Here is a 24,712-nt window from a genome sequence, read left to right as displayed (position 1 = left end):
GTGCTGTAATCCCCAGTACGTCGGGAAGTGGTTGCTGGCTGGGAAGGAGGTGGTATCTCATGGGCATCCCAGGGGGGAGTGGAAGCAGGCTTGGGGGCCTGGAGGAAACCAGACCACCTAAACCTGAATGTCTTTTCTCTCTCTGTCTCCTACTGCTTTCACAACTTCAGACTGTTTGTCCGTCATGGCAAGTACGTTCGATTTGGGGTCCTGGGTGTGCTGGGTGTGGGGGGCTGGCAGGAGGGCCAGCCAGCCACCTGATTGGGCCATATCCCTAATTCCCATGTGGGACACTGATTACGTTGTGGGCATCCATGTTTTGCATCCCCCTCACAGGGGGGCGATGCTGCTGTGCTGGGTGGTAGGGCTGGAGGTGCCAGGAGCCACATCAGGCATAGATCTGCTGGGACTGGGCAGCTGCCTGTTGATTGGGACCATGCTTTGCTGGGGGTTTGGTGGCTTTCCATGAATTTTCAGCTGAATGCCAGGAGGGCTGGGTTTAAGTAAAAAAAAAATGTTTTAGCTCTGTTTTACATGGAATTGAGGATCTGCACGGACTTTTTGGACAGTTTAATGACATGTGAATGAGGGCAGAGGAAGGGCACAGCGCAGCAGGGTGGGGGGATGGACACCAATGACCAATGTCTGGACTAGCACCAAGACAGCATCGAGAGCTGCATGTGCTGAGTAACACCCCATCTGGTTTTTCCCTCTTTTAGAACCGGAGACATGTCCTGGCTAACAGGGAAAGGCTCCTAATACTGCTGGTGGCTGTGCCGTCCTGATGCTGCACTTGCTGTGGGGAGACAGGACAGCAGCTCCACAACCCGGTGGGAAACCCATGGCTCAGCCATTTCCCTTTGAGACCTGGATGAACCCATGCCTGACACTGTGCACTGACCTTCCCAGGAGGACCTCCCATGGCACCTCTGCCCTGGTGCTTGCTGGGCTAGGGCTCTGTTATTGCAATTCCCGTGGGACTGGAAGAGCAGCCCTCAGAGACTGTGGGGTTTGGCTGTGGCAATGGGCATTGGTGCCACGTGGCTCCAGATGCTGCCATTGGGCTGAGGGTCTCCAGGCGGATCTACTGCATGCATGTCCCTCACCTCTGTAAGCAGCATGAGGGCCTTTGGGTGCTCCTGTGCTTTCATGCATGATGCTCCTTCCCAAATTCTCTTCGCTCCCAGCACAGTTCTGATGTGCATCCCCACAGAGCCTGACATCTGCTCCCTCCTTGCTTGGCTGCAGGGTTTGCCATGGCTCTGCCTGTGCTCACCCACTCTAGGGGGCATCTGGGTGGGCCAGGAGGTGGGGGCACACCGGGGGCGTCTCTGTTCAGCCTGTGATTGTGTGGTCCAGGCTGGTCCTGCCCAGTCTCCCCCAGCAGAGGTGGGTCCCTGCCCATGCTGAGGGCTCTGGAGCTCATTGGTCCCATCCCAGCACCTGCAGCTCTTGGTCCATCCCCAGGGTGTGGAGCAGGAGTCCTTGGAGAGCTGGGAAAGCAGCTCAGCTGCAGCCTTGGACTAGGTGGCCACCTTTCCAACCAGCCTTGGGATGTCTCTCCTTGATGACATCATGGGATTGCTGCTGCTGCTGCTGAGGCGTTACTTGAGGAAAAGTAGCCAGAGGAGCCGTCCATCGTCTGTCACTTGTCTGTCCTGTCGTCTAGTGACAAGGCTGCATTTCTCAGCCCACCATGCAAGTGCTCTGCTGTCCTGTTTCTTGCCCTTGCTGAAGAAGAGCTGTGTCTCCAGCTCGGGAGTGGACCTGGCCAGCCACAGCCCTGTGTCTGTCAACCCAACAGAGTGGGAGGGTGAGGATCTCCTCAGAGAGTTTCCAGTGCTTTGTCCTGGGGGCGACTCCTTCCCCAGCAGTCAGTGTTTTACCCTGAGTCCAAAACAAGAGGATTTATATTTTTAATTTGATTAGCCCCCTATGAATTAAAGCAATACTATTCTTCGGATCTGGGTAATTTCTGATTCCTTCCAAGACCTTGGGTCAACTCTGCAGGTTCACCAGGGGATTCAAGTACCTCTTCTCTGGAGGCTTCCCACCTGTGTCCATCTCACCTGTTATTTATTTCCAGTCTTTCAGATCTTGGCTGGATAGAAATGTCACCAGTGTCCGTCACATCTCTGATTTGTCTCTCTGGTTTCACTGCAAGGCTTTTCCCAGGCGGAATGACCAGGGGGGAGGTAGGCAGGATGTGCAGGCTCCAGCACACAGCAATGAACAGGGACCATTGTGTGTCTGCTGGATCCACAAAAGATGGACATTTCCACTCTGCAGTGGTGTGGGATGGTGTTGAACCTGGGAGCCCTTGTCCAGTGCCTTGGCAAATGCTTCCTGGTGGTGAGCCTGTCCTGGAGCTGGGCAAGGCTGGGTTGTCTTCTCTGCCACCTCTCCAGGCACATCTTGCAACCTCTCATACCAGGACAGAAAGTTTCCATCTCTTCTTACAAAACTGCCCGTTCCCATGAGGAATGAGAATCCAGCTGGGGCACAGGCAGCTTGTTAGTGACCCCCAGCTGCATTGCCCCATCACAGTTACTTTCACCAGACTGCCGAGGTATCTTGGTTGCTCACTCTGCTTGCCTGTGCAGATGTGAGCTCTCCAGCAGCTCCTGCTCCTTAGATACTGGGCTGTGCCTGTTGCCCTGCCCATGTCTTGCCCTGTGTGCTGGCAGGACCCCTGGGTAGACATATGTTGGGCACAGCACGCCTGGGGCTTTGCCTCTACTCCACTCAGGTGAGAGCCCACCTGGAGTATTGCATCCAGCTCTGGGGTCCTCAGCAGAGGACGGACTTGGATCTGCTGGAGCAAGTCTAGAGGAGGCCATAGAGATGCTCTGAGGGCTGGAGCCCCTCTGCTCTGGAGCCAGGCTGGGAGAGCTGGGGGTATTCACCTGGAGAAGAGAAGGCTCCAGGGAGACCTTAGAGTCCCTTCCAGTGCCTAAAGGGGCTCCAAGAGAGCTAGAGAGGGACTTTGGACAACAGCCTGGAGTGACAGGATAAGGGGGAATGGCTTCCCACTGCCAGAAGGCAGGGTTAGATGGGATATTGGGAAGGAATTCTTCCCTGTGAGGGTGGGGAGGCCCTGGCCCAGGTTGGCCAGAGAAGCTGTGGCTGCTCCATCCCTGGAAGTGTCCAAGGCTGGGTTGGATGGGGCTTGGAGCAACCTGGTCTAGTGGAAGGTGTCCCTGCCCACGGCAGGGGGTGGAACAAGATGGTCTTAAAGGTCCCTTCCAACCCAAACAAGTCTGTGATTCTATGATCCGATGACTTCAGTCAGTCAGGCATTGGTCTACTACACTTTCAGCCCCGGATGGTTTGTTTTTGGCAGCATATGGCAGGGAGCTCTGCAGTTTCATTTTGGCTTTATCAAGCAGAAGAATCCTCTCTTTCTTTGGTTTCTTGTGTCCCTTGCCAGTGCCTGGCCCTCAAAGACCACATTTGCGGCATTCACTCCCACTATTTGAGGCAGCTTCTCTGATATGCCTTATGGGGTGGGTTGGAGGCTGAAGATCATGAAATGAGACCACATCTGTTGGGTAGGACTAACAGAGCGTGTCCAGAGAAGGGCAACCGAGCTGTGCAAGGGTCTGGAGCACAAGTCTGATGAGGAGTGGCTGAGAGAGCTGGGGGTGCTCAGCCCAGAGAAAAGGAGGCTCACAGGTGACCTTCTTGCTGTCTCCAGCTCCATGAAAGGAGAGTGGAGCCAGATGGTGGTCAGGTTCTGCTCCCCAATAACAACTGGCCAGGTGAGAGGAAATGGCCTCAGGTTGCACCAGGGGATGTTTAGGTTGGATATTAGGGAAAATTTCTTTATGGAAAGGGTTGTCCAGCCCTTTCACAGGCTGCCCAGGGCAGTGGTGGAGCCTCCATCCCTGGAAGTGTTAAAAAAATGTGTAGATGTTGGACTTGGGGACATGGTTTAGTGGGATACCTGGCAGTGCAGGGTTAATTGGTTGCACTTATTGGTCTTAGAGGACTTTTCTGACCTTAATGATTCTGTTATTTTAAATTTGAAGTCCCTGCAGTGCCATCTCCTTTCCCTGCCATTCATCTCTGGCTCAACCAACCCCTCACACACCATCCCCCACTGCCTGAGCCTGGATGGAGTCTTGGGACACTGAGCAGCGTGGAGGTCTACAAGGGCAGCCTGTTAGCAGGGGAGATCACGGGCATGGGTAAATGCTCCATGAGCCTGGAGGCCTCGAAGAAGCATTACAGGTGAAGAGCATCATTCTTTTGTGTGGCATCCTCCTCTGTCAGGGGGCTTTGAGCAGTAATTATGCTGATATAGCCTGGCTGGGAGAGGGTGCAGTTGCTTAGTTTACCACTGTGTCCCAGTCATGGTGATGGTTACAACCTGCTGCTCACCCCCTAAAGGTACTGTGGAGGGGAGATGCTTTTGACTTGGCAACTCCTTTGCAACTCCACCCTGTGACTGCCATGTAGGCTTGATGTTCCAAGGTGGCAGTTCTTCCCCACAACCCCCTCCCAGCTCAGTAGCCCTGTTCCCAGCGAGCCAATGGCCGGGTGGCCCCGCGCATTAGCCTGACCTGCCATCCCACTGATTCCCTCCTGGCTAATCCTGGCTGAGCCGGGCTGGGGCGAGCAGGGCTCAGCTGTCAGCCATGGCCGCGCACACCCCGCTGCCCCCCAACCTGCGCCGGGGCTTGGTGGCGTTCAGCGGCTCCCTCTTCATCACCAATAAGACACAGGATAGCGGCACTGCCCACATCTACCAGCCAGGTATGGGCAGTGGGGCTCTGCGGAGGGGGATTTGGGGAGGGGGTTATCACCATGAGCGTGCTCAGCACATCACCAAAGCACCTGGGTGCCTCAGAGCCAGGAGCACCCAAAGGGTCTCTGTACCTCCCCCACCAAGGAGGGGAGCAAAAATAAGAACATTTGCTGCAAAGAGCTGTTTGTGGTACCCAAGGGCTATTGCTCCATTCCATGAGCTGCAAGTGGGGGTCCCTCTGAATAGGGGGACACCAGAGTTGCTGAGCAGCCTGCCCACCCCTGCCCATCCTGCCTAGCCCACGAGGTGCTGGCCAGCCTGCCCCTCCAGGTGATGCTCTACTTCAACGTCTACTACTTCCCCGTCTGGTGCCTGGCTGAGGGAATGATGCTGCAGCTGAAGGTACTGTCCCATGGGGCACATGGGGAGGGGGGAGTTGCTCCTGCCCAGCCTCCCTTGTCATAGGGGAGAAACAGTGAACAGGGGACAGGGGAGCCTCTTCAGAATTAATGGGTCTCCAAAATGCCCTGACCCCCATGAGACGAGATGGCTCATCTCTGGCTGCCAGAAATGGAAATCATGAACTTTCCAGGCAGGAAAGGTTAAACTGGGAGAGAAAAGTGGGCAGAGCTGAGCACCAGCCTGGTGGAAGCTGGCAGAGAATGGAGCACTGGGTATGGGGAGGAGGGCCCAGGCACTGGGCATGGGGTGCAGGGGACAGGGCAAATGGGATGAGAGAAGGGCACAGGTATCTGGGAATTGAGCGCAGGGAATGGTGCACAGGGGATGGGAAACTGGGCATGGACAGCTGGACTGGGATGCAGGGGCTGGAGCTGACTGGGACAAGGCTGTGCTCCCATTTACAGTACCACCTCCTGCCTTGGCACTACCAGTTCCTGCTGGTCACAGCCTTCCTCATTCTCTCGCTGGCTGAGGCCTCCCGACTCTACCTGGGCTACCTGGGCAATCTCCAGGAGAAGGTAAACACCACCTGCCCTGGCACACAAACCCCTTATACTCAGTGAGGGTCAGCCCAGCTGGGGGAGCTTGATGGCCCCTCACTTGGAACCCAAGTGCCCATCACTGCCCCTTCCTCCTGGAGTTCTGCCTGGAGTTGTCCCAGGAGGGAATGATGGGTGCAGGCAGGACCTGAAGGCAGGAGACAAAGGAGATCCACTCACCCTCCTGCTGTATCCTTCCTGTGGGTGCAACCCTCCAGCACTGGGTTTGACAGCATCTCACCACATCCGACCACAGCTCTGCGTGGCAAGGACGTCCCCGATACCTGGGTGCCAAGGCTGGCAGTGATGCAGGGAGCTCCTGGGTCACAGAGGGTCCCCCCACCCCACCGCTGCCTCCTTATCCCATCTCAGCAGGTTCTGCTCCTGCAGGTGCCTGAGCTGGCTGGGTTCCTGCTACTCTCCTTCCTGATCCAGCTGCCCCTCCTGCTCTTCCTGCTGACAGACAGCCAGGTCATTCACTTGCCACTGGAGATGCCCATGCACAGCCTGTTCCTGGCCTTCCTCCTCGCCGAGATTGTGGCTGCCTTCCTGGCGCTGAAGACCATGACCAAGCAGCTGGCGGCACAGTTCTACCTGCAGCATTTCCAGGAGGGCAGGAGGGGCCGGCCAGGGGGCACAGGGGGGCAGGCAGCTGAGGTGAGGTGATGCTGCAGGACCCCTCCAAACCATGTAGTCAGTCCCAGTAGGGAACATTAAATGGTGCTTGAACCCACAGATACTGTGTTTTTGAGCCTTGTGGAGTTCAGAGAGCAGTCCCTGGGCACGGACCTGGCCAAACCCTGCCCTGCACCAGGCTGATACAGCCCGAGGCAGGTGGGAATGAGGGATCAGCCCCTCTGAAACACTCCGGCTAGCCCCAGGGCTGTGCCTGTCCTTGCTGAGCATCAGCCCTGGCAGGAGGCAGGAACTGGGGGTGCAGAAGCCACTGCACCCCCCAGGAAGTACCAGCTCAGGGCTGGAGCCTTAAACTGGGCTCTTAAATCCTCTCTGAGCTTCCCAGGGATCTCCTGAGGATCTGGGCAGCTTACATGAAGCCATCCCAGCTGGAAGCATGCAGGGTGCTGCGAGGTGCGAGAGCAGCATCCCAAAACTTGACAGCCACTCGCAGGGCTTGAGACAGAGCAGAGCCACCTCCCACTTTTGGAACAGCTTTATTCCATTGCATCTCTGGTTTTCATGGGAAATCAAAGCCCACAGCCATCAGAATGTGGAGAAACATAAAGAGGTTTAAGCCTCTTTTGCCCAGCACAGCTCTGCTCCGGCACCAGTTATCAGTGCTGGTAGTGGCAGCTGGGATGGCTTTGTGTTCCAAGAGCCAAGAACTGCTGCTGCTGCCACTGCCAATGTTTCTCCAGGAAAGGCAGACCTTAACCCCAGCAGTGCACACCTGGGCCAGGACTGGCCCACCTCCACCTGGGCCGCAGCCATGCCCCCATCACGTCTACCTGGAAGTGGCTCTGGAGGGAAGGGTGCTTGTGGTGGAGCATTCCCGATGTCCATAAGCTGAGGCCTCGGGCTTACCTTTAGGGGGTTTTGCCTGAAAAATGAACAGGGGTAACAGTACAACAGGCACGGGGATGGCCCAGGTGGACCTGCACTGCTCTCCTTGGTCTCATGAGAACAGATTCACTCTCTAAGACTCCCACTCCGCTCCTGATTTGAGATCTGGCATGAGGAACATTCTCCACCAGCAGGATGGTGCAGCCCTGGGGCAGTTCACCAAGGAGCTGGTGGATCTCAGTCCTCAGAAGCTCCAAAGACTTGGCCAGACAAAGCTGGAGATGAACTGAGGCAGGGCTGGCAGCTCTCCTGCTCTGTGGGGGCCTCCCTGTGACTCACTGATTCACCAAGAAAGTGAATTCCCACAGCAGGAATCATGTGAGGCATGAAAATCTGTCACTGAACTGCAGCACAGGATGTGCTTTGAAGAACTGCCCTCTCTCTGCATGGAGTCCAGCCAGATTCCCTTTGAAAGAAGAATAAGTGTGGAGCTGGGTCACATTTCCAGGTAAGGTCCCCATGGGGACCCCTTGCTGTCCAACAGGAACTGAGGTTGTGATGCAGCTTTCCCTGAGTCTTGGTACCAGCTGCATCCCTCTCCCAGTTCAGACCAGCCATCAAGCCCAAAAGCTGGAGACTAAGAGCTGCTCCACCAGGATCTTCCCAGATCTTGTGAACTGAGTTTTAACCAAAGGGCAGAAAATCATAAAATTATTCACTCCAAAAACCTTCACTCCAACCTTCTCTCTCCCATGTGGTCCCACCCTTACCTCCTCGAACTTCTCCTTCCAATACAGGTCAGCCTTTGCATCCAGGTAGAGCAGAACTAGGTCACAGACCACTGTAGCCTGGAGACAGACAGATGTTGAAGACTGTACGCAGGGAAACTTCCCGCTGGAATGTCTAGCCCTCCACCCTGGCTCCCACTGAGCCCCGCAGCTGGCTGTGGGCCAGTGCTGAGGGCAGCGAGCCAGCCCTGCCTCTGGCCAGGTCACCTGCCAACTCCAATGGCTCCTCTCTGACCCAACAGGCTCCCATGAGCTGCACAGGAGGTCAGACAGGATCACCTGGGCTGCAATGGAAGGACACAGGGAGTGCTCTTCCAGTGCCCTCACAGCTGTGTATGGACTGGGATGAGCATGTTAGGGACGAAAGAGGGGGCAGGTGGGGGACCTCAGGCTCCCTTCCAGTTACCTGCTGGAAGGGATGAGCCATATAAGGGCTCTATGAGGAGCTGCCCCATCTGGTGACAGGACACCAGGTCACTTTAGAGTCAGGGGAGAAGCAGAGAGAGGAGCTGCTCTTCCCTGCCAGCAGCATCCCAGCGATGCTCCTTCCCAGGGCCCACACAAACACCCAGCCTCCGCGAGACATGACCCTGACAGCGCTCAGGATCCCAGTGCTGTCATTACTGCTAATGGTCACAGGGAAACAGGAGCTGACACCCTGCCAGACCATCTCCTGTTCACGCTGACTGGCACCCAGGAAGCCTTGTGCCCAGGCAGGCAGGGAAACAACTGATGAGTGGCAAATCCCAAGCCATGGACTGAAGGAAAAGAGCGTATCTGGAGTACTCACAGCACCAAAGAAGGCAATGCTTGTGCCAAAGCTCACGGCAGTAGGAATGATGCTGAACTTCCCAGCCTGGTGAGAAATAGTGGAGGGAAGACAGTGGGTAGAGAGTGATGAGAGGGGTGTGGGCTGTGGGGCAGTGTGCTTAAAGTTGTGTAACATGGAGTCTTTATATGATAAAGAAATGGAGTCTGCTCCCTGATCAGATGGTAATCAAAGAGGCTTTAATTCAAACTCAGCGCCCTTTTTATCCCTTAAAACCATGTGACCTTGTGACCAATGGGGTTGTCTATTTCGGTGCATGTCCCCTGGGCTTCCCTGCCCTTGGTGCGTCCCCTGCACTCCTGGACATGCCTCCTACAAAGTTGGGGTGTGCAGGAGGGATCCAGGAACATTTCTCCATGCCCAGCTCTAGGAATTGCTGTTGCACTGACTCCAAGCCCCTTTGGCTGTCAAAGAAGGAACTGACAGCTGGTGACCTGGTGGCAGCAGAAGTTACTGTGACCCACCTGCTCCCCCAGGCATGGCAGGAGCCTCCCTCTTGCTGCAGCTGCCACCCATGGAACCATATCCCAGCAAACATGGCCCTGATGCGATGTGTCCCTCTCTGCTCAAATGAGTCTGGTGGTCTGTGGGGGGAAGAGATTTTGGGGTTACAGTCTCTCTCCCAGCTTTCTCTCCTGCTGCTGGACCTGCCCTCACTACCCAGAAGTGGTGCATCCTGTCCTATGATGTGTGCTTGTCCTAGTTAGGACAGCTGAGACCAGTTCATCATGGTATGGGTGTAACCCACAACTGTGTATTCTATAGCCTTCCATGCCATTTCCCAGAAATTGTTAGCAGTAGAGGCCTGTGAGATAGGAAGATGTTCCTGTCCTCATACCCTTTTATGGAATTCCCCGCTCTGAGGGAAGGACTGAGCATTCCTGCCTGAACTGGAGAATATATAAACTTGAAGTTTTGGAACCTTTTTACCACTCATGGGATCCAGAGGAAGACTGCAGCTCACCGCTCTCAACCAGACTGAGACCACCACCCTCAACTGGACTGCAATCACCACTTTGACCAGACTGCAACAGCTCTCCCACCAGCAGGTTTTCCCCTCACTTTTCCTTTGGACTCAGGGGGCCCAAAGAACACCACTCTGTTCATTGCCCCAATGTGCTGGGTTATACATTTGGGTTTTGTGAGTTAAAACCAATTGTTTGTCTGTATAATTGTACTTATTGTATTATTTTATTAAATTGTTATTCTGACTTATAGTCTCTCTTTTGAGTTGAGTTCATTTCCCCTGCTGGTTTACCTTTAAACCAGCACAGTGCTTCACCTTCTTCAGGTGCAAAGGGCGCTGCTGAGCATGACAGTCCAGCTGTGGACATCTCTCAGGGTGCCAAGAGCTCTCAGTACAGACTCCTTCTTGCACAGCTGAGCACACAGAGTAGTGTCAGCGATCACAGAATCATGGAATGGTTTGGGTTGGAAGGGGCCTTAAAGATCATCTCATTCCACCCCTCTACCATGGACACAGATACCTTTCACTAGACCAGGTTGCTCCAAGCTCTGTCCAGCCGGGCCTTGGACACTTTCAGGGATGGGGCAGCCACAGCTTCTCTGGCCAACCTGGGCCAGGGCCTCCCCACCCTCACAGGGAAGAATTCCTTCCCAATATCCCATCTAACCCTGCCCTCTGGCAGTGGGAAGCCATTCCTCCTGATCCTGTCACTCCAGGCTGTTGTCCAAAGTCCCTCTCTAGCTCTCTTGGAGCCCCTTTAGGCACTGGAAGGGACTCTAAGGTCTCCCTGGAGCCTTCTCTTCTCCAGGTGAATACCCCCAGCTCTCCCAGCCTGGCTCCAGAGCAGAGGGGCTCCAGCCCCAGAACATCTCTGTGGCCTCCTCTGGACTTGCTCCAGCAGCTCCACGTTCTTGTTATGTTAGGGACCGCAGAGCTGGAAGCAGCTCTACAGGTGGAGTCTCACCTGAGCAGGGCAGAGGGGCAGAATCCTCCTCTCATCTACTGCCCATGCTGTGGGAGGAGCCCAGGACACTGGAGGTTTCAGGGCTCTCAGCTCACATGGCTGGGCCATGTCTAGCCATGATCATGCCCACACCTTTTGTCCCTGAGGGTACAATTAATCAAAAGGGGATTAATTGTCCAGGTTCAGAAGAGTTCAGGTTGTCCTTTGGCAGGGTGCTTCCCCCTCAAGACCCTCAGAGATGCCCATAGTCCCAGACCAGCTCACCTTGCCTACACAACATTTCACAGCCCCTGTGTCAGACCCTCAGGGAGGGAAGCCTCCCTGCTCAGGGAATAACCAAGAGGTTTTTCTTTAAATGAAAGAGATAATTTTCTCCCACTCTACTTGGAAAACTCTGGGAAGAGGTGAAGAGCTCACCAGGATGAAGCAACAGCAGCAGGAAGCCACAGGGGTGGTTGCAGGAGAGCAGCGGGGAGTGGTGCGAGCAGTCAGCCCTGGGGGCGGCCGGGGCTGCGCAGGATGTGTACCTGGCCGTGCACGGAGATGTCGAAGCGGAGGCCGTAAAGCTTCAGCAGGTTCCGGTAGAGCTGCCGCTGGGAGCCCCAATAGTAAGAGGCAGTTCTGTGGGAGACATTGGACACACCTCAGAAAGCAGTGAGGGAAGTGGGCTGCCAGTGCCAAAGAATTGCTGGGGCTACCGTGTACCTCTGCACACCTGGTGTCCTCCAGGTTGGGACCTGGGTGATACACGTGTTGCCACGACTCACTGGCTGGCATCAGCAGTGGGGCATCTGCATCCCCTCAGCACCCAGTCTGGGAAAACACAGCTCCCAGTGCACCCAGTTCAGGTGTGGACAGCCAGAGAACCCTGCCTCAGGGAAGTAATGCCATGCATAGCTCCAAACACAGCAGATCTGCCACAGCATCCTGGTACTAACAGGCCCTACCCTGATTTACCATTTCCTATCGTCTTGGAATCACAGAACCATTCAGGTTGAAAAGCCCTCTAAGATCATCAAGTCCAACCCTTAACCCAGCACCACCATGTTCTCCACTAACCCACATCCCCAAGTGCCACAACTACACAGCCTTTAAATCCCTCCAGGGATGGCGAATCCACCACCACCCTGGGCAGCCTCTGCCGGGCTGGACAGCCCTTTTTGTGAAGAAATTTTCCCAAATACCCAATCTAAATCTCCTTTAGTACAACTTGAGGCTGTTTCCTCTCATCCTGTCTACTGTTACTTGGGAGCAGAGCCCAACCCTCACCTGGCTCCACCCTCCCATCAGAGAGTTGTAGAGAGTGAGAATGTCCCCCCTGAGCCTCCTTTTCTCCAGGCTGAGCCCCTTCAGCTCCCTCAGCCGCTCCTGATCAGACTTGTGCTCCAGACCTTTCCACAGCTCTCCTGCCCACCTCTGGACATGCTCCAGCCCCTCAACGTCTTTCTTGGCAGGAGGAGAGTCACTGCCCTGGTCCTGCTGCCACACCATTGCTGGTACAGTCCAGGTGTCCTTGGCCTTACCAACCTGGGCTCACATTCACCTCCAGGTCCTTTTCTGCCTGCAGCTTTCCAGCCACTCTGCCCCCAGCCTGTAGCATTCCATGGCGCTGTTGTTGCCCAAATGCAGGACCCGGTACTTGGCCTTGTTGAACCTCACACCACTGGCCTCACCCCATGGATCCAGCTTGTCCAGATCCCTCTGCAGAGCCTCCTGCCCTCCAGCATACCAACACTCCCACCCAGACTGGTGAACCAAGTGAAGGTGAGTTTGCAAATGACATCTGCAAAATGTGCCCCATCAGAGCACCCATCAGAACTGAGATCTCAAATGACTGCAGTGTTCTCATCCCACAGCCCCATGTGGCCACTGTCCCAGCATCCTCACCTGAAATTGTACCTTGTGTCCTGCAGGCTGAAGAAATACTGTGGCTGGCACTGGGCAGCAGGGTGGTCCAGGTCGCAGTCCCACTTGATGAGAACTCCAATGCTCCCCCCCTGCAAAACACATTTTACTCCAGGAGAAGCATGGGATCAGAAACTGGCTGAGTTCTTTACTGTTCAGACATTCCTAGATCATACATTCCCTTAGCATTTCAGAGTCAGTCCTGTCCTCTGCCTCTTGCTCACATCCTTGGGGAATTTTGAGTCATCTTCCATACTTCTATAAAAACCAAGTACCAGCAGTGCGAGGTCTCCGAAGTGCTCTCCAGCTGCCTCCACCATGTTACGTACACGGAACACAGGACAGAAGGGATTGAAGACTGGATCATATGTGCAGCTCTTGAAATAGCTGGGGTCACTGGTTTGTAAAGTGTTGCACCTGAGACAGCAGGGGCGGGGGGACAGAGTGTGGGAGGTCATAGAGCCTGTCTGTGGGACTGAAAAGGGGACCCTCCTGCTGGAGTGGGCCCCCCAGTGCTCTCAGTGAGGGGAAAGTCATTGCCTTGCCTAAAGCCTCAGATGGAGAGAGGGTGGAGTAAAACCATCCCAGAGGAATCACAGAGAGTATTCATCTTTCATAGCATCTGCCATAGCCTTCCCCTGTACCTCCCTGTGTTTCTTCTTTCTCCCCCAGCACCCAGCTCCCACCCAGCTCGACTCAGTGCTCCAGGGGTGACAGCAGGGACAGTTCAGCTGCCCCACACTGCATCTTCTGCCAGGGTAAGGCAGCACAGTCAGCATGCCTGGGGTTGCGAGGCCAGTGCAGCCCTTTACCTGGCTTCTGTGAAACCACTTTGCAAGGACTAAGGCAAAAATATTAGTCTCACTCCCTGGATGGCCTAGTCCAGCTTTCTGCAGTGCTCTACATGGGCATGACCAGTCCCTCTCTCTGAGGTGTCCCATCCCACTGCTTTTACAGCTGCACACGTAGGGTGTTCACCTGAACATCCATCCTGCCTGTAACTGCCCAGCACCACCTGTCCTGGGTGGCACATGGCTTCACATAGCCTCAGGTGCTCAGCCCCACGACAGGTAGGCTCAGTGCTGAGGCTGGACTGGGCTGAGGTTGGCTGGGAAGCACCGTACTTACTTGGAGAAGTTAAATTTGGTGAAGTGGACAGTGTTTTTTATAAAGAGAGTGAAATTCTCCGCCTCAGCCAGAAGAGGTTTCCTGGAAAACAACCACCAATGAACTCAAGTCTTGCACAGTGGCCAAGGCACAGCCCCATTCCCCAAGCTCCACAGCCTCATCCGCAATCCCAAAATTTTGGCCACAATGGACAGCTGCAAGAAACGCTCTTGCGTAAAGTTCTCTGACCTTAACTGACTGGGAGACTGATGTCAAAGGTCTCCCTGAACACAGTTGCCCTTGGGCGAGTCTCAGGGTCAGGCTCCTGGTTAGACAGAGGGAAGAAATCAAAGCTCCCAATACCTGCTATCCCCTTATCTGTGATTACCTGGGCAGGGTACTGTTCTCCACAGGACACCAGCCATAGATCTCACAGGTGGAACGGGTGGCATTGAACATCACACATTTCCCAGTTTTTATCCCTAAAAATGAGAGAATGTAAGATAGGCTGAGAGAGTTGGGGTTCATCAGCCTGGAGAAGAGAAGGCTCCAGGGAGACCTTAGAGCCTCTTCCAGTGCCTAAATGGGCTCCAAGAAAGCTGGAGAGGGACTTGGGACAACAGTCTGGAATGACAGGACAAGGGGGAATGGTTTCCCACTGCCATAGGGCAGGGTTAGATGGGATATTCTCCCCTGTGAGGGTGGTGAGGCCCTGGCACAGGCTGGCCAGAGCAGTTGTGGCTGCCCCATCTCTGGAAGTGTTCAAGGCCAGGTTGGACGGAGCTTGGAGCAACCTGGGCTAGTGTCCCTGCCATGGCAGGAGAGTGGGACTGGATGAGCTTTAAGTTCTCTTTCAACCCAAACCATTCTAGGATTTTATGTTTATTAAGCAAAACTCCCAGTACCATTGCCATGAACCACAGGGTTTCCCATGGGACAATCTGCATCTTCTGTGCACATCGCGTCAAGGACAGAGGGGCTCTGGAAGGGACAAGAGACAAGCGCTGTCATTGTGCTGTGCAGCCAGCTGAGGCCATGCTGTCACTCACCCCCATTGCTGTGCCTCTACTCCTGTTTCTCCAAGCACTTCCCAAACAGTTAAAGACCATTCACCACGTCCAGACCCTGGACAGCCTCCAGCCAATGAGGAGAGAGGCATGTCTGAGGGACAATCCTTCCCATCTGTCTCCATGCTATTGGGAGCACATGTCTCCTGCTCCTCAGAGGCAGAGGAATTCTCCAGAGCTAACTCAGACCTTTCAGCTGGAACTGGGAACCAGAATGAGGGCCTCAATGACTGAGCCCATTAAGCACCTTGTAAAGCACCACAACAAATGCCCTGGGGAAGAGCTTAGTAGACCTAAATCCAGCATAACACAAGTTTTACAAGAGACAGGGAAAGCTTCGCCCTCACTCTGGACCTACCTGGTTCCCAGGAGCGGTAAAAACCTCTTATTCAAACACAGAGAGATGATGGCAGGTGGGGGAATACCACTAACACCTTCTCCAGCTACCCCAGGCCATGGCAGGAGTCATTAGCCCATTAGAAACCCACCTCCCCAAGACCCAGGGGGCACAGAGGCTCAAATGCAGGCAGGGAACCCCCCTGTTATGGAGTCAGAAGAAGTGGGGGTCTGTCCAGGCCTTCCCAGGGCTGCCACAGGACAGCCTCAGCCTCTTGTTTAGGTGTGAAACCCACTAAGGTGAGCCAAGATGAGCAGCACCTTTGGGCTGGGTGGGGGCTCACTGCCTAGGGGTATAGAGTCATTATGGGATGCAGGAGAACATTTGGGTATTGCACAGGTGTTTTAGGGGATGGGTTGTTTAGGGAAGGAAGAGAAGGCATGGAAAGGAGGGAACTAGGTGGACCGAAAAGGAACAAACATTGGAAAATAGAGGGATAAAAGGATGCAAGGAGTAACTGTGTGTACAGCTGCTAAAACAGCTCGGCTTGTGTTTGGTGCTGCTTCTGGCCCCAGACACACTGATCTGCCAGCACTGAATACTTTGGTCATCAAGAACAGTCAGAGAATATTCAGACTGCTCTAACTCCCCGCAAAGCCAAAAGCTGTCACTGCCAAATCTTCAAAGCTTTTCAAATATGAATGTCACCTACAGCCTCAAAGCCAGAACCTGAGGAGATCAGCATGGGGTGCAGGCTGGGACAGGCACCCACACACACTCCAGCACTGAAACGGGACGAAATCCTCTGCTCTGTGTCCTTGGCTTGCACACTGCAAAACTAGCACCGAGAGATGCCTGTGGCTGCCTGTGAGAGCCCTAAAATGCCCTACAGCACTTGTCTTCCTCCCTGTCAGGACTTCAGGGGTTGTCAGCATTTGAAAGATGGATCATTAGTGCCATTTTCCCTGACCCAAAACCAGGGTTGCTCCTCCTCTCCCACAGCATCTGGCCACAGCAGGAGCTGAAGGGACCATTAGGACAATCAGTGCTTGGCTCAGGCACAAGGTGCCAGGAGCAGCTCAGCTTAAAGGACATTTGCTCCCATCTACCAAGCCAGGTCCAGCCTGGGAGAGCTCAGTGGAGGGAGCTGGCCTGACCCCAGTCTTAAAGGGAAGACTTCTCTCAGAGAACATATACCACTAAGTGTTGGCTGGCTGGGAAACCACCTAGACCTTGTGTTTTGTTCCTCCTAAAAACAGGATGCTAAGATGGACATTAGTCCTGCAGCAAGGACTTATCAAGGAAACAAGACACAGGTATCCATGGACTGTGTGTCAAAGCATCCCCTCGTTCGAGGGCAGCAGAAAGCCTGGAATGGTCATACAGTGCCACCACCCAAGGAGCCCAGAGCTGGTGAGGCCCCAAGTGTCCTTTGTCCTGGTCACCACAAGCAGTTCTGGCCAGAGAGCATGGATATACACCTTGGCTCATGCAGGCATGACAGAGCAAGTGCAGATGAGCATGGAAGAGCTATGGAGCAGTGCGAATGAGGGGAATCAGGTTTGTTGGGAATATAAATCCATTTTCCCCTTTTATCTGGTCTTCCTCTGGGTTCCACCACCCCCTGGGGGCTGGGCTGGGGCAGCCCTGGCACTCACCTCGGGACAGGTGCCCTGGGCCTGCTGGGCTGTGGCAATGAAATTGGTCACCAGAAAAAGCACATTTTCTCCCTGGGAAGCAAGAAGGTACCATCAGTGAGGAGGGTGACACCAGGGTGGGTCCAGGGGATACCCTGTGACACTGTCACCGGGAGGAACAGGCAGTAATGGCCACGTTTGGGCTTTGGGAGGCCAATGGTACCGGCGGCGTTCCCTTGCCAAGGGGATTGACCTCCTATGTGCCCCCCCTGCCCCCGCCCGGGGCCCGGCCGTACCTGCGGGGGCCAGGTGAGATCCGCCGCGTCCCAGAGCCGCCGGCCCGCGGCCCCGGGCGGGAGCCGCCCCCTTCACCTTTGGTGACCACTGGCGACACGCGGTGGCCGCCGTCGCGCTCCTGGTACCCCTTCCGCAGCAGCAGCACCCACCTGCGGGCGGGGGGGCGGACGCTGAGGGACCCCCGGCCGCCCCCGAGGGCAGGGGCGGGGGGTCCCTACCCCAGCAGGAACCCCCGGCCGCCCCCCGAGGGCAGAGGCAGGCATCCCTACCCCAGAGGTAGCCCAGCGCGCTCAGCTGCAGCAGCCGGTGCAGGAGCCCCACCCGCCGGTTCCGCGTCTCAGCGAGAACTTGGCCGTCTTGTAGTCGAAGCAGGAGCCGCAGCGCGAGCCCGGCATGGCGCACGGAGGAGGAAAGGCGGACACGGCGGGGACAGAGGCCACGGGGTGCGGGGTTGGCGGACACCCGCGAGGGACTGAGACTCGGCGGTGGGGGGCACCCCGGCACTGCGGCCCCCCGCCCCCGTTGCCATGGCAGCGGCGCGGCCCCCCGGCCAGGAGATGGCGGCGGGCGGAGCGGGCCGCAACGAGCTGGGCGGGCCGTCCCCTCCGTCACCCTGAGCCCGAACCACAGCCACACAGTCACTGAGGGAACTGGGCTGGAAGGAACCGTAAGGCCTATCCAGCCGCACCCCTGCCACAGGTAGGGACACCTTCCGCTAGACCAGGTTGTGTTTTATAATCACAAGGTCATGGCCATGCTTCTGTTTAACTGTAAATATTTTTGAAATTAGAATTCCCACTGACAGAGAGCAGGATTCTGGGAGTAATACAGGCTTCAATGTCAAGGTCAAGATTCAGAGCAGCTGTAAGTAAACTAAAGGGGCACTTTCTCCGGGTGTACTCACAGACTGCCGCATAGAAGTGATGCCCAGAGAGGTACATTGTGGGGCACAGTGGGCCACAACCTTTTCCATTTCCTCTGCATCATGAATAGTGACAGCAGAAGTATTTTTCATCATTTTTATGGGAAGATAAATTAATCCTTTAGCAACATAAATTAAACTATATCCAGTCTTTCCTAGCAAAGCTTGAAATTATTTTTGAAGGGGAATCTTGTACTTATGTACACCCTTGTCAGCCTGTGTTTGGGGACTCCCTTTGCTAGTGACTTTGACTATTTTTTTTCTTGTTGGTCTCAACCTTGTTACTGCATAGTGCTCTTTTCCTTTGGCTCCTGACTTTAAGCAGCTGTTATTTAACTCTACACCCGTGTGTTCATAGCACTCCTGTGTGGTGAGATGAAACTCAGCTACTGCTCCCTGGGCCTTTGTCAGCACTAGTGTCACCAGGCTCGCTTGTGCTGTGATGAACTCCCTATCCATTCCTCTGGACTCTCCACTTGTGCAGAACATGCCTAGGGAGGTCATGGCTCATCCCTCACCTTTCAGCCTTTAGGCTCCTCTCCTTTTTGCACCTTCCTGTCACAGACTTCACCTTCTCCATCTACGGCTGTCCTTGGGCAACCCCAGACGTGTATCTCCAAGAGGAAGATTCACAAATCTCCCTACTCCTGGTCTCACCCTGCAGCTGTGCTCCAAATCTCTCTACTTCCAGCACTGTCTGTGATGGGCGCTGTCATAGTTTGAAATTGGCCCCCCCTGAGAAGCTGGGGGGGCTCAGAGGTGATTGAGTGCCAGGGCAGTGTTCCCTGGAGAGACAGTCACTGTCCATGTTGTTCGCTTCTGCTCAAAATGATATATCACAGCACCGGAAGTGGTTGGCAGTGCAGTCTTGGTTGTTTTGCTGTTAGTGTCTGCTGCATGTCGGTGGACAAGGCCAGGGGGTGGCTGGGCTCCCTCTCTTCCTCTCGAGGGGGGAGAGGGGAGTCCTGCAACCTCCCAGCTCAGCCTTTGGCTAGAGTCAGCATTTGGAGTGTGTGCTGTGAAGGAAGAGATTCACAGCACCTGAGGAAAGAGGAGAGAGGCAGGCTTTGCAGCCAAGCCCTCTCTTCCCCCTCCTTTTCTGCAGTGAAGCTGTAGAGGGGGGCTTTTTCTTTCCCTCCACTGTAAGTGGAGGAGGGGCTCAGAATTGAAGCTGAGCCAAGAGAGTGGGCCGTGGAGGTAGGCCCAGCACTCGGAAGAAGAGTCCCAGGCGAAATTGGAGACGAGTCAAGAGCTCGAGAGTTGCCTGCCGAAGCTGACCGGGGGCAGCCGAGAACTGCTGTGGAGGAATGAAGATTCCAGGATGTGGACGCTTGATAAGCTAAGATACACTACAGCAGCTTACGAACTGAGGTGAGACACGGAGAGGGAGAAATCACCAGCAACAGAAGAGCAAGGACTCAAAGCTGTCTTCTCAGACTTCATGAGGAGGAGAGACTACAACAAACAACTGCTGGAACTTGGTGAGGAGGGAGTGTTCAGGAGCCCAGAACACTCCCACAGCAAAAGAATGTGTTATATGTCAGCCTTAAAGGCTGCTCCTGGACTAAAGTTAAAGGAGGGGCTTGAAAGGACTGACTGATAGTAATGCAATATATATATATATATATGTAGTTGCCTTTAGTTTGTATAGCATTTATTTGTGTAAATAAATGTATATACTTCCCCCTTCCCCTACAGAAGCCTCTGGCCTGAAAGGTTCTCTCTGGTGTTAGGATAAAGTGTTGAGAAGGGGTGGGGGAAGCCTAAAAATTGGATTTTAGATTTCTAATTGTGGCTCAAACTGCCACAGGCGCAAACTCAGAAAGGAAGATACTGAATTTTTTCTCTTCCATGCCACACCTCGTGCTGTCTGCCAGATCCATGTTCTCCCTGGTTTGTGTCTTTTGTGCAAAATTCAACGTCCTCTCCATCCACTCCCTTACAACCCTCAATCCTCACGCATCTCACCCGCTATAGCTTCCTTCTTGAACATCCTCCATGTCTTCAGTGGGCTTCTCTGGCTCTCAAGAAAGAAAACAACCTTAATCCTCATCGCTTCTGGCCATCAGCTGTTCACTTGGCATCCTTCCCAGTTTCATTCTGCTTTTTTTCCTCATGTTTACCTTTGGAGGCTGCAGCGGCTGCTTGTCTCCACTCCTGTCCGCCTCACCTCCTGTTCCTTTCACAGTCCAACAGTTCTCCCAAGTCTGGTATTCAAGCCTGGCAATGGTTTCCTTTTCTTCTGTGCTGGTTGAACCCTCATTTCTTTCCTGCCCCATTGGAAACTTGCAGAACACTTGCTGAGGAAACCTATTCTGATTTCCAGGGGCTCTGGGAGGGGTTAAAGAGAGCAGAGCTGGCTGCTCTGCCAGCAGAACCAGCTGGCGGGAGGCTGTGGGAGCTGCCTGGTGCTCCTGTTGGCTTTCAGGCTCTGTTAGGCTGGAGAAGGAGCTGGGCAGCCACAGCTGCATGCAGGAGCAGCAGCCCCCAGCTTTGTCATGGCGATTGGATTTTCAGTCTTTGCTATGTTGGCAACCCGATGTCAGAGAACACAGATGATTCACTGGCAGCTTCTGCTTTGAGTTTGTGGTAAATGAGGTAGAAAAAGAAATAATATGTTGTAGTTCTAATTGCCTAGAGGTAATAGAGACAGTTGCAGAGAAATACTTGAACTAACTCAATCTTCCTTTTAAACTCAATACTTTTAACTCTTAAACTGTTTGGTTTCATGTATTTTTTTCTTCAGGAAAATTTTTGGAACAGCAATAGCAGAAAACACTGGATTAAAGAAACTTAAAATCAACTAGAACCATTTCCATAGTCAAGGGCAGCTGCCTTGGCCAAAGGCTTGGAGGTGGAAATTGTTTTCACTCCTGTTTTTAAACTCTGAGAGCTCATATGAAGCTCATCTGTTTAAACAAGTGGGAATGCCATGATGTGCTGTTGGCCTTGTGCCTGTCCAAGAGCCATCAATGACCCAGGATCATACAGACCTTGGAACTAAGAGAGAAAAATCATCCAGTGTGTTGACATATTGCCTTTCTCTGTTTCTAGTTTTTCCTTTTTTAGAGTCAAAATTACTATAATGAATGTTTTGAATTATTTAATTTCTAACTGATAAATGAATACAGAAATTGTTTTGTAGTCTGTATACAGTTCTTATTCTATTAAAATTTTACTCATTAAAATAAGAAACATTTTTTTCAGCCTCTCAGGCTGAAAGGGGCTACTGAGGTTAGTGGTTAGTGGTGAGTTGGCAGTGCTGGATTAATGATTGGACTCGATCTTAGAGGTGTTTTCCAACCTAAATGATTCTGCGATTCTATAAGATTTATCTTCTTTATTTGAAAATAATGCTATGATTTACCTAGTGAAGTTTGTCCAATAAATGTGTAAATCATTTTATTGTTACATATCCAGTAAATCAAGCCTGTACCTTGGACTCACATCTGTCTGTCCACACCATTTGGAGGGGTCTCTTGCATGTTGTGAGGTCTGTAAATCTGGGCTGTCTCCATCAGAATCGTCCTGCCACCCCCTCAATCTCCAGATGAAAACTGCATGTATTGAACATAGAAGCTTTATGGGCCTTGATTTAAATCAGTGTAAGTACTTATGTTTTAAAATACTTGCTCACCATTTATTGTTTCTGTTATGTCCTTTGCCCCTAGTCCTTCCTGTGCTGTCCAAAGAAGAGATGCAAATTAAAGTCCTATGAAAAAATACACCAAGGAGAAGATCCACTTGGCTCTGCCTTGACACACATGGATTCATTAGTCACTGAAGTCAGAGCTGGGTGGTTTTAGGCTCAATATACCTATCAACATACCATTTAGGAACCTAAAAACACCAGGTAAGCCAGCAGTGTTTTACAGGGCGATGTCCCTGAATGTTGAGCATCCAGTTCTCCTGTGGGTTTGATGAGGTCAGGAGGTGGCTGAGGGAAAAGGAGTGCATGCCTGCTCCGTGCACGGGTGGGATCTGCCCTCCATAAGGGCTGCCGGGAGAAGTGGGAGCAGGCAGCCGGAGCAGGTTTTGTGTGGAAAGTTGGAGGGATTTGATGTGCTTTGGCAGCTGCTGCAAAAGGTTGTGAGGAATTAATGTGGAGAGTTACACTGAGAACTGTAGTTCTGTTATACCAGTTATTGCCAATTTTGCTGGTGATCTGCCCTGCTGGAATCCCAGTTCCTCTTTCCACAAACTCAGTTGTGTTCTCTTTAAGTTGCAATAACTCAACAGAATATTTTTTGAGTCCCCTGTTCATGAGGGACTCAATGGTTCCAGTACTGAGCCTTTTTTTTTGGTCCAAGTGTCAGTTCCATATTTTTCCTTTTTATTTTCTTTACGTAAATTGCCAGGTAGCAGTTGGATGCCTCTTGAAGGTGCTATAGCATGCCAGCACTGCTGCCTCTTTCCAGGCTCCTCTCTCCATTAAAGCACAGAGGTTACACAAATCCATATTGATTGCCACTAATGGTATTTTTTCCTGAATTCTTGAGCAGCTCTCACTTTGCTCAGTGGCCTTTTGAGGCCTTGACTCTCCTTGCTGCCCATCACTTAGAATATCTGCCAGCTTGTTTTGCTGCAGCACTCTGGGACTGCTCCAGCTGCCTGTTTCTGGAAAATGAGCATTATTACTCCAGGGAAGCTCACTGCCTGATTCCATGTGAAACTCCTCTGGTGTAAGTTACATAGGTGATCACAAAGTTTTAGCTGTAGAAGCTACTAACAAGTGTGTTTGGAGTCGGGGCTGGGCAGCAATCCTGCAGTGTGGCTCCAGCTGCTCCCCACACACAGAAAAGGGGTTTTTTGTGCTTTCTGAGCATTTTTCTTGAGGACTTTCATGTCCTTTAGGATATCAGGCATGCTGCCATGCCCAGAGGTGCCTTGGCTCTTGTCCCAGCAAGGATTGAAACTCACAGTGCTGCCCTAAAATGCTTCCAGTCTAGCAAGGGAAGCATGGGATCATGAGAAATCAGCCATCCTGGCTCCAGAGGAACTGCAGCCCCTTCCCTCTGATGGACGACTGATGTTTCCTAACCTCAGGCCAAGCTGTCATTGCCTCAAGAAGTGTTTCTGATCTCTTGCCTAAATCTCCCTCATGACAGTTGCAGTCCGTTGCTTCATGCCGTGTCTCCTGTGCACATGGGGAAGATTTGTTCTCCTTTTATAGAATCTGTAAGGTTGGAAAAGACTTCTAAGATCACTGAGACCGGTGTCTGCAGTTTTGTGTCTGCGTGGTGTGTTACATGTGGGGAAATGGGCTTTTCCTTCTTTGTTCCCAAAGTGAATGCAGTGGATGCATCTGCTGTTGGAACCGAGTCTGCCACTGGGACAGGCCTGCACATTCCTGCTCCTTAGAAAGTGTGGTGAGTCAGAGAAGAGCCGTGGCCCCAGAGCAGCCTGGCTGCCGGGACTGCTGAGACACAGCACAAAAATTCCTGGAATGATTTGTGGACCCGTGTGCATGAGCACCTGCACGTCGTGGAGGGATGAGGGGAAAACAAGACCATCTTGGTCTGTGCCATCTTTTAATGCTCTGCCATTCCCCGGCCGTCAGTAGGAACAAGATAGACCGCTGCTGGTAGTGTGATGCTTACCTCATCCTGAGGCTGTGTCTGCAGGAGGAGGAGGGGAGAATGGCAGGGATAACGAGAGGATTACTTACAGCCAGCCTCACCGAGCCGCTGGGGGGGAGCAGGGAGGGAAAGTTTAGGAATGTGAGGATGGGAAGTGGTTTAATTAGGACATGGAGCTGCTCTGTCCTGAGTGCCAGTCCACCACTCCCTTCCAGTGCTCGGGGCTCCCCTCCTCCTCCCTCCAGCACAGACAGGGCTCAGCTATGCAAGTGCATCAGTGACTGCTTATTCCCCTGTGACTCCTGCTCTCCTGTGCTTCCCCATGCAAGAGCCCAGGGACCCCTGCGGGTCCCACTGCCCAGTGATCCCTGTGGCTCCCACAGCCCAGTGATCCCTGCAGCTCCCATGGCTCCCATCCCCGGGGCTGTGTGGGCAGCAGCAGTGATCCTGTGTGCTGAAGCCTCTGAAATCATCACGAGCTCAGTTCTTACGGCCATCCCTGGAGCATCTCCGAGTTGCACCCAGGGACGAGGCTGAGGGCCATGGGCTCAGTCACTCACTGCCATTTAAAGGGGGTGGGTGGCAGCCCCAGCATCGATTTTCTCTCTAGTACAAATCCCATGTTATTCCCCTCTGGATTTGCGTTTCTCCTTGTCTCCTTGCACCTGCCTTATGGGACAGGGTACAAAAAACCAGCATTGCCCTGGTAGCTACTCTCCCAGTCTTCTCAGACCAGCAGCATCACTGGCAAGGCTCAGCCATCCCCAGCTGCTGCCTACCCACTCCCACGCTATCCATGGGGATTATCATCCAGGGCTCACATTAACCCTCTTAGCCCAGCTGGAACACGTGTGCCAGAGCTGCCCCATGGCCCCTAAAGCCTTTCTCAGTTCCCAGAGCCCCAGCACCAGCCACTCCAGCACTGGCCTGCGTACTTCCCTGCAGCTCTGGCATTAGATTGATTTCCTGCAGCCTGATTACACCATTGCCCAGAAAACAGGACTTTATTTCTATTTTTAAGCTAATTTGGAGAAAGGTACT

The 24,712-nt window shown here is 53.4% G+C and overlaps 3 protein-coding genes and 1 long non-coding RNA gene across 5 annotated transcripts in view; 3 read left to right on the top strand and 1 right to left on the bottom strand.

Moving 5' to 3' along the window:
* The window catches only part of AIFM3 (apoptosis inducing factor mitochondria associated 3), a 51,243-nt gene extending 48,365 nt beyond the window's left edge, over positions 1-2,878 (top strand). Inside the window, exons 20-21 of one of the 2 annotated variants that reach the window (XM_018085667.3) lie at positions 171-191; positions 720-2,877. In XM_018085667.3, the coding sequence (XP_017941156.1) occupies positions 171-191; positions 720-759 (61 nt within the window). In that variant the 3' untranslated portion in view covers positions 760-2,877. Of the gene's footprint in view, positions 1-170; positions 192-719 lie in introns of both variants that reach the window. The other variant, XM_018085668.3, reaches the window with a different exon arrangement.
* A 345-nt stretch (positions 2,879-3,223) lies between these two features.
* LOC103764019 (transmembrane protein 17B) lies at positions 3,224-6,914 on the top strand. Its single transcript, XM_018085666.3, has 4 exons — positions 3,224-4,758; positions 5,049-5,152; positions 5,617-5,730; positions 6,142-6,914. Exons 1-4 carry the CDS (start codon positions 4,641-4,643, stop codon positions 6,415-6,417), a joined length of 612 nt encoding a protein of 203 aa, XP_017941155.1. The 5' UTR covers positions 3,224-4,640; the 3' UTR covers positions 6,418-6,914.
* A 5-nt stretch (positions 6,915-6,919) lies between these two features.
* LOC103764020 (P2X purinoceptor 6) lies at positions 6,920-17,565 on the bottom strand. Its single transcript, XM_029964932.1, is given in 14 exon segments — positions 6,920-7,309; positions 8,043-8,120; positions 8,851-8,916; positions 11,348-11,441; positions 12,708-12,817; positions 13,001-13,142; positions 13,854-13,934; positions 14,221-14,314; positions 14,738-14,813; positions 16,895-16,966; positions 17,170-17,219; positions 17,222-17,320; positions 17,440-17,506; positions 17,509-17,565. Coding segments are annotated over 14 exon segments (1,182 nt in total). The 3' UTR covers positions 6,920-7,213.
* Positions 17,566-17,721: 156 nt separating this feature from the next.
* LOC108641870 lies at positions 17,722-23,302 on the top strand. Its single transcript, XR_001922325.3, has 3 exons — positions 17,722-17,869; positions 21,764-21,945; positions 22,947-23,302. It is a non-coding gene; the product is annotated as an uncharacterized LOC108641870 (long non-coding RNA).
* The last annotated feature ends 1,410 nt before the right edge of the window (positions 23,303-24,712 follow it).

Source organism: Manacus vitellinus, unplaced genomic scaffold (assembly GCF_001715985.3).
Source record: "Manacus vitellinus isolate BGI_N305 unplaced genomic scaffold, ASM171598v3 scaffold_84_pilon, whole genome shotgun sequence".
Taxonomy (NCBI): Eukaryota; Metazoa; Chordata; class Aves; order Passeriformes; family Pipridae; genus Manacus; species Manacus vitellinus.
Note: the sequence above shows the minus strand (reverse complement) of the source record. Positions and strands in the feature narration are given on the sequence as shown.

Coding starts and splice junctions, on each gene's coding strand:
- LOC103764019 (XM_018085666.3), top strand. CDS start 4,641: ATGGCCGCGCACACCCCGCTGCCCCCCAACCTGCGCCGGGGCTTGGTG. Junction 4,759..5,048: donor TGCCCACATCTACCAGCCAG/GTATGGGCAGTG, acceptor CATCCTGCCTAG/CCCACGAGGTGCTGGCCAGC. Junction 5,153..5,616: donor GAATGATGCTGCAGCTGAAG/GTACTGTCCCAT, acceptor TCCCATTTACAG/TACCACCTCCTGCCTTGGCA.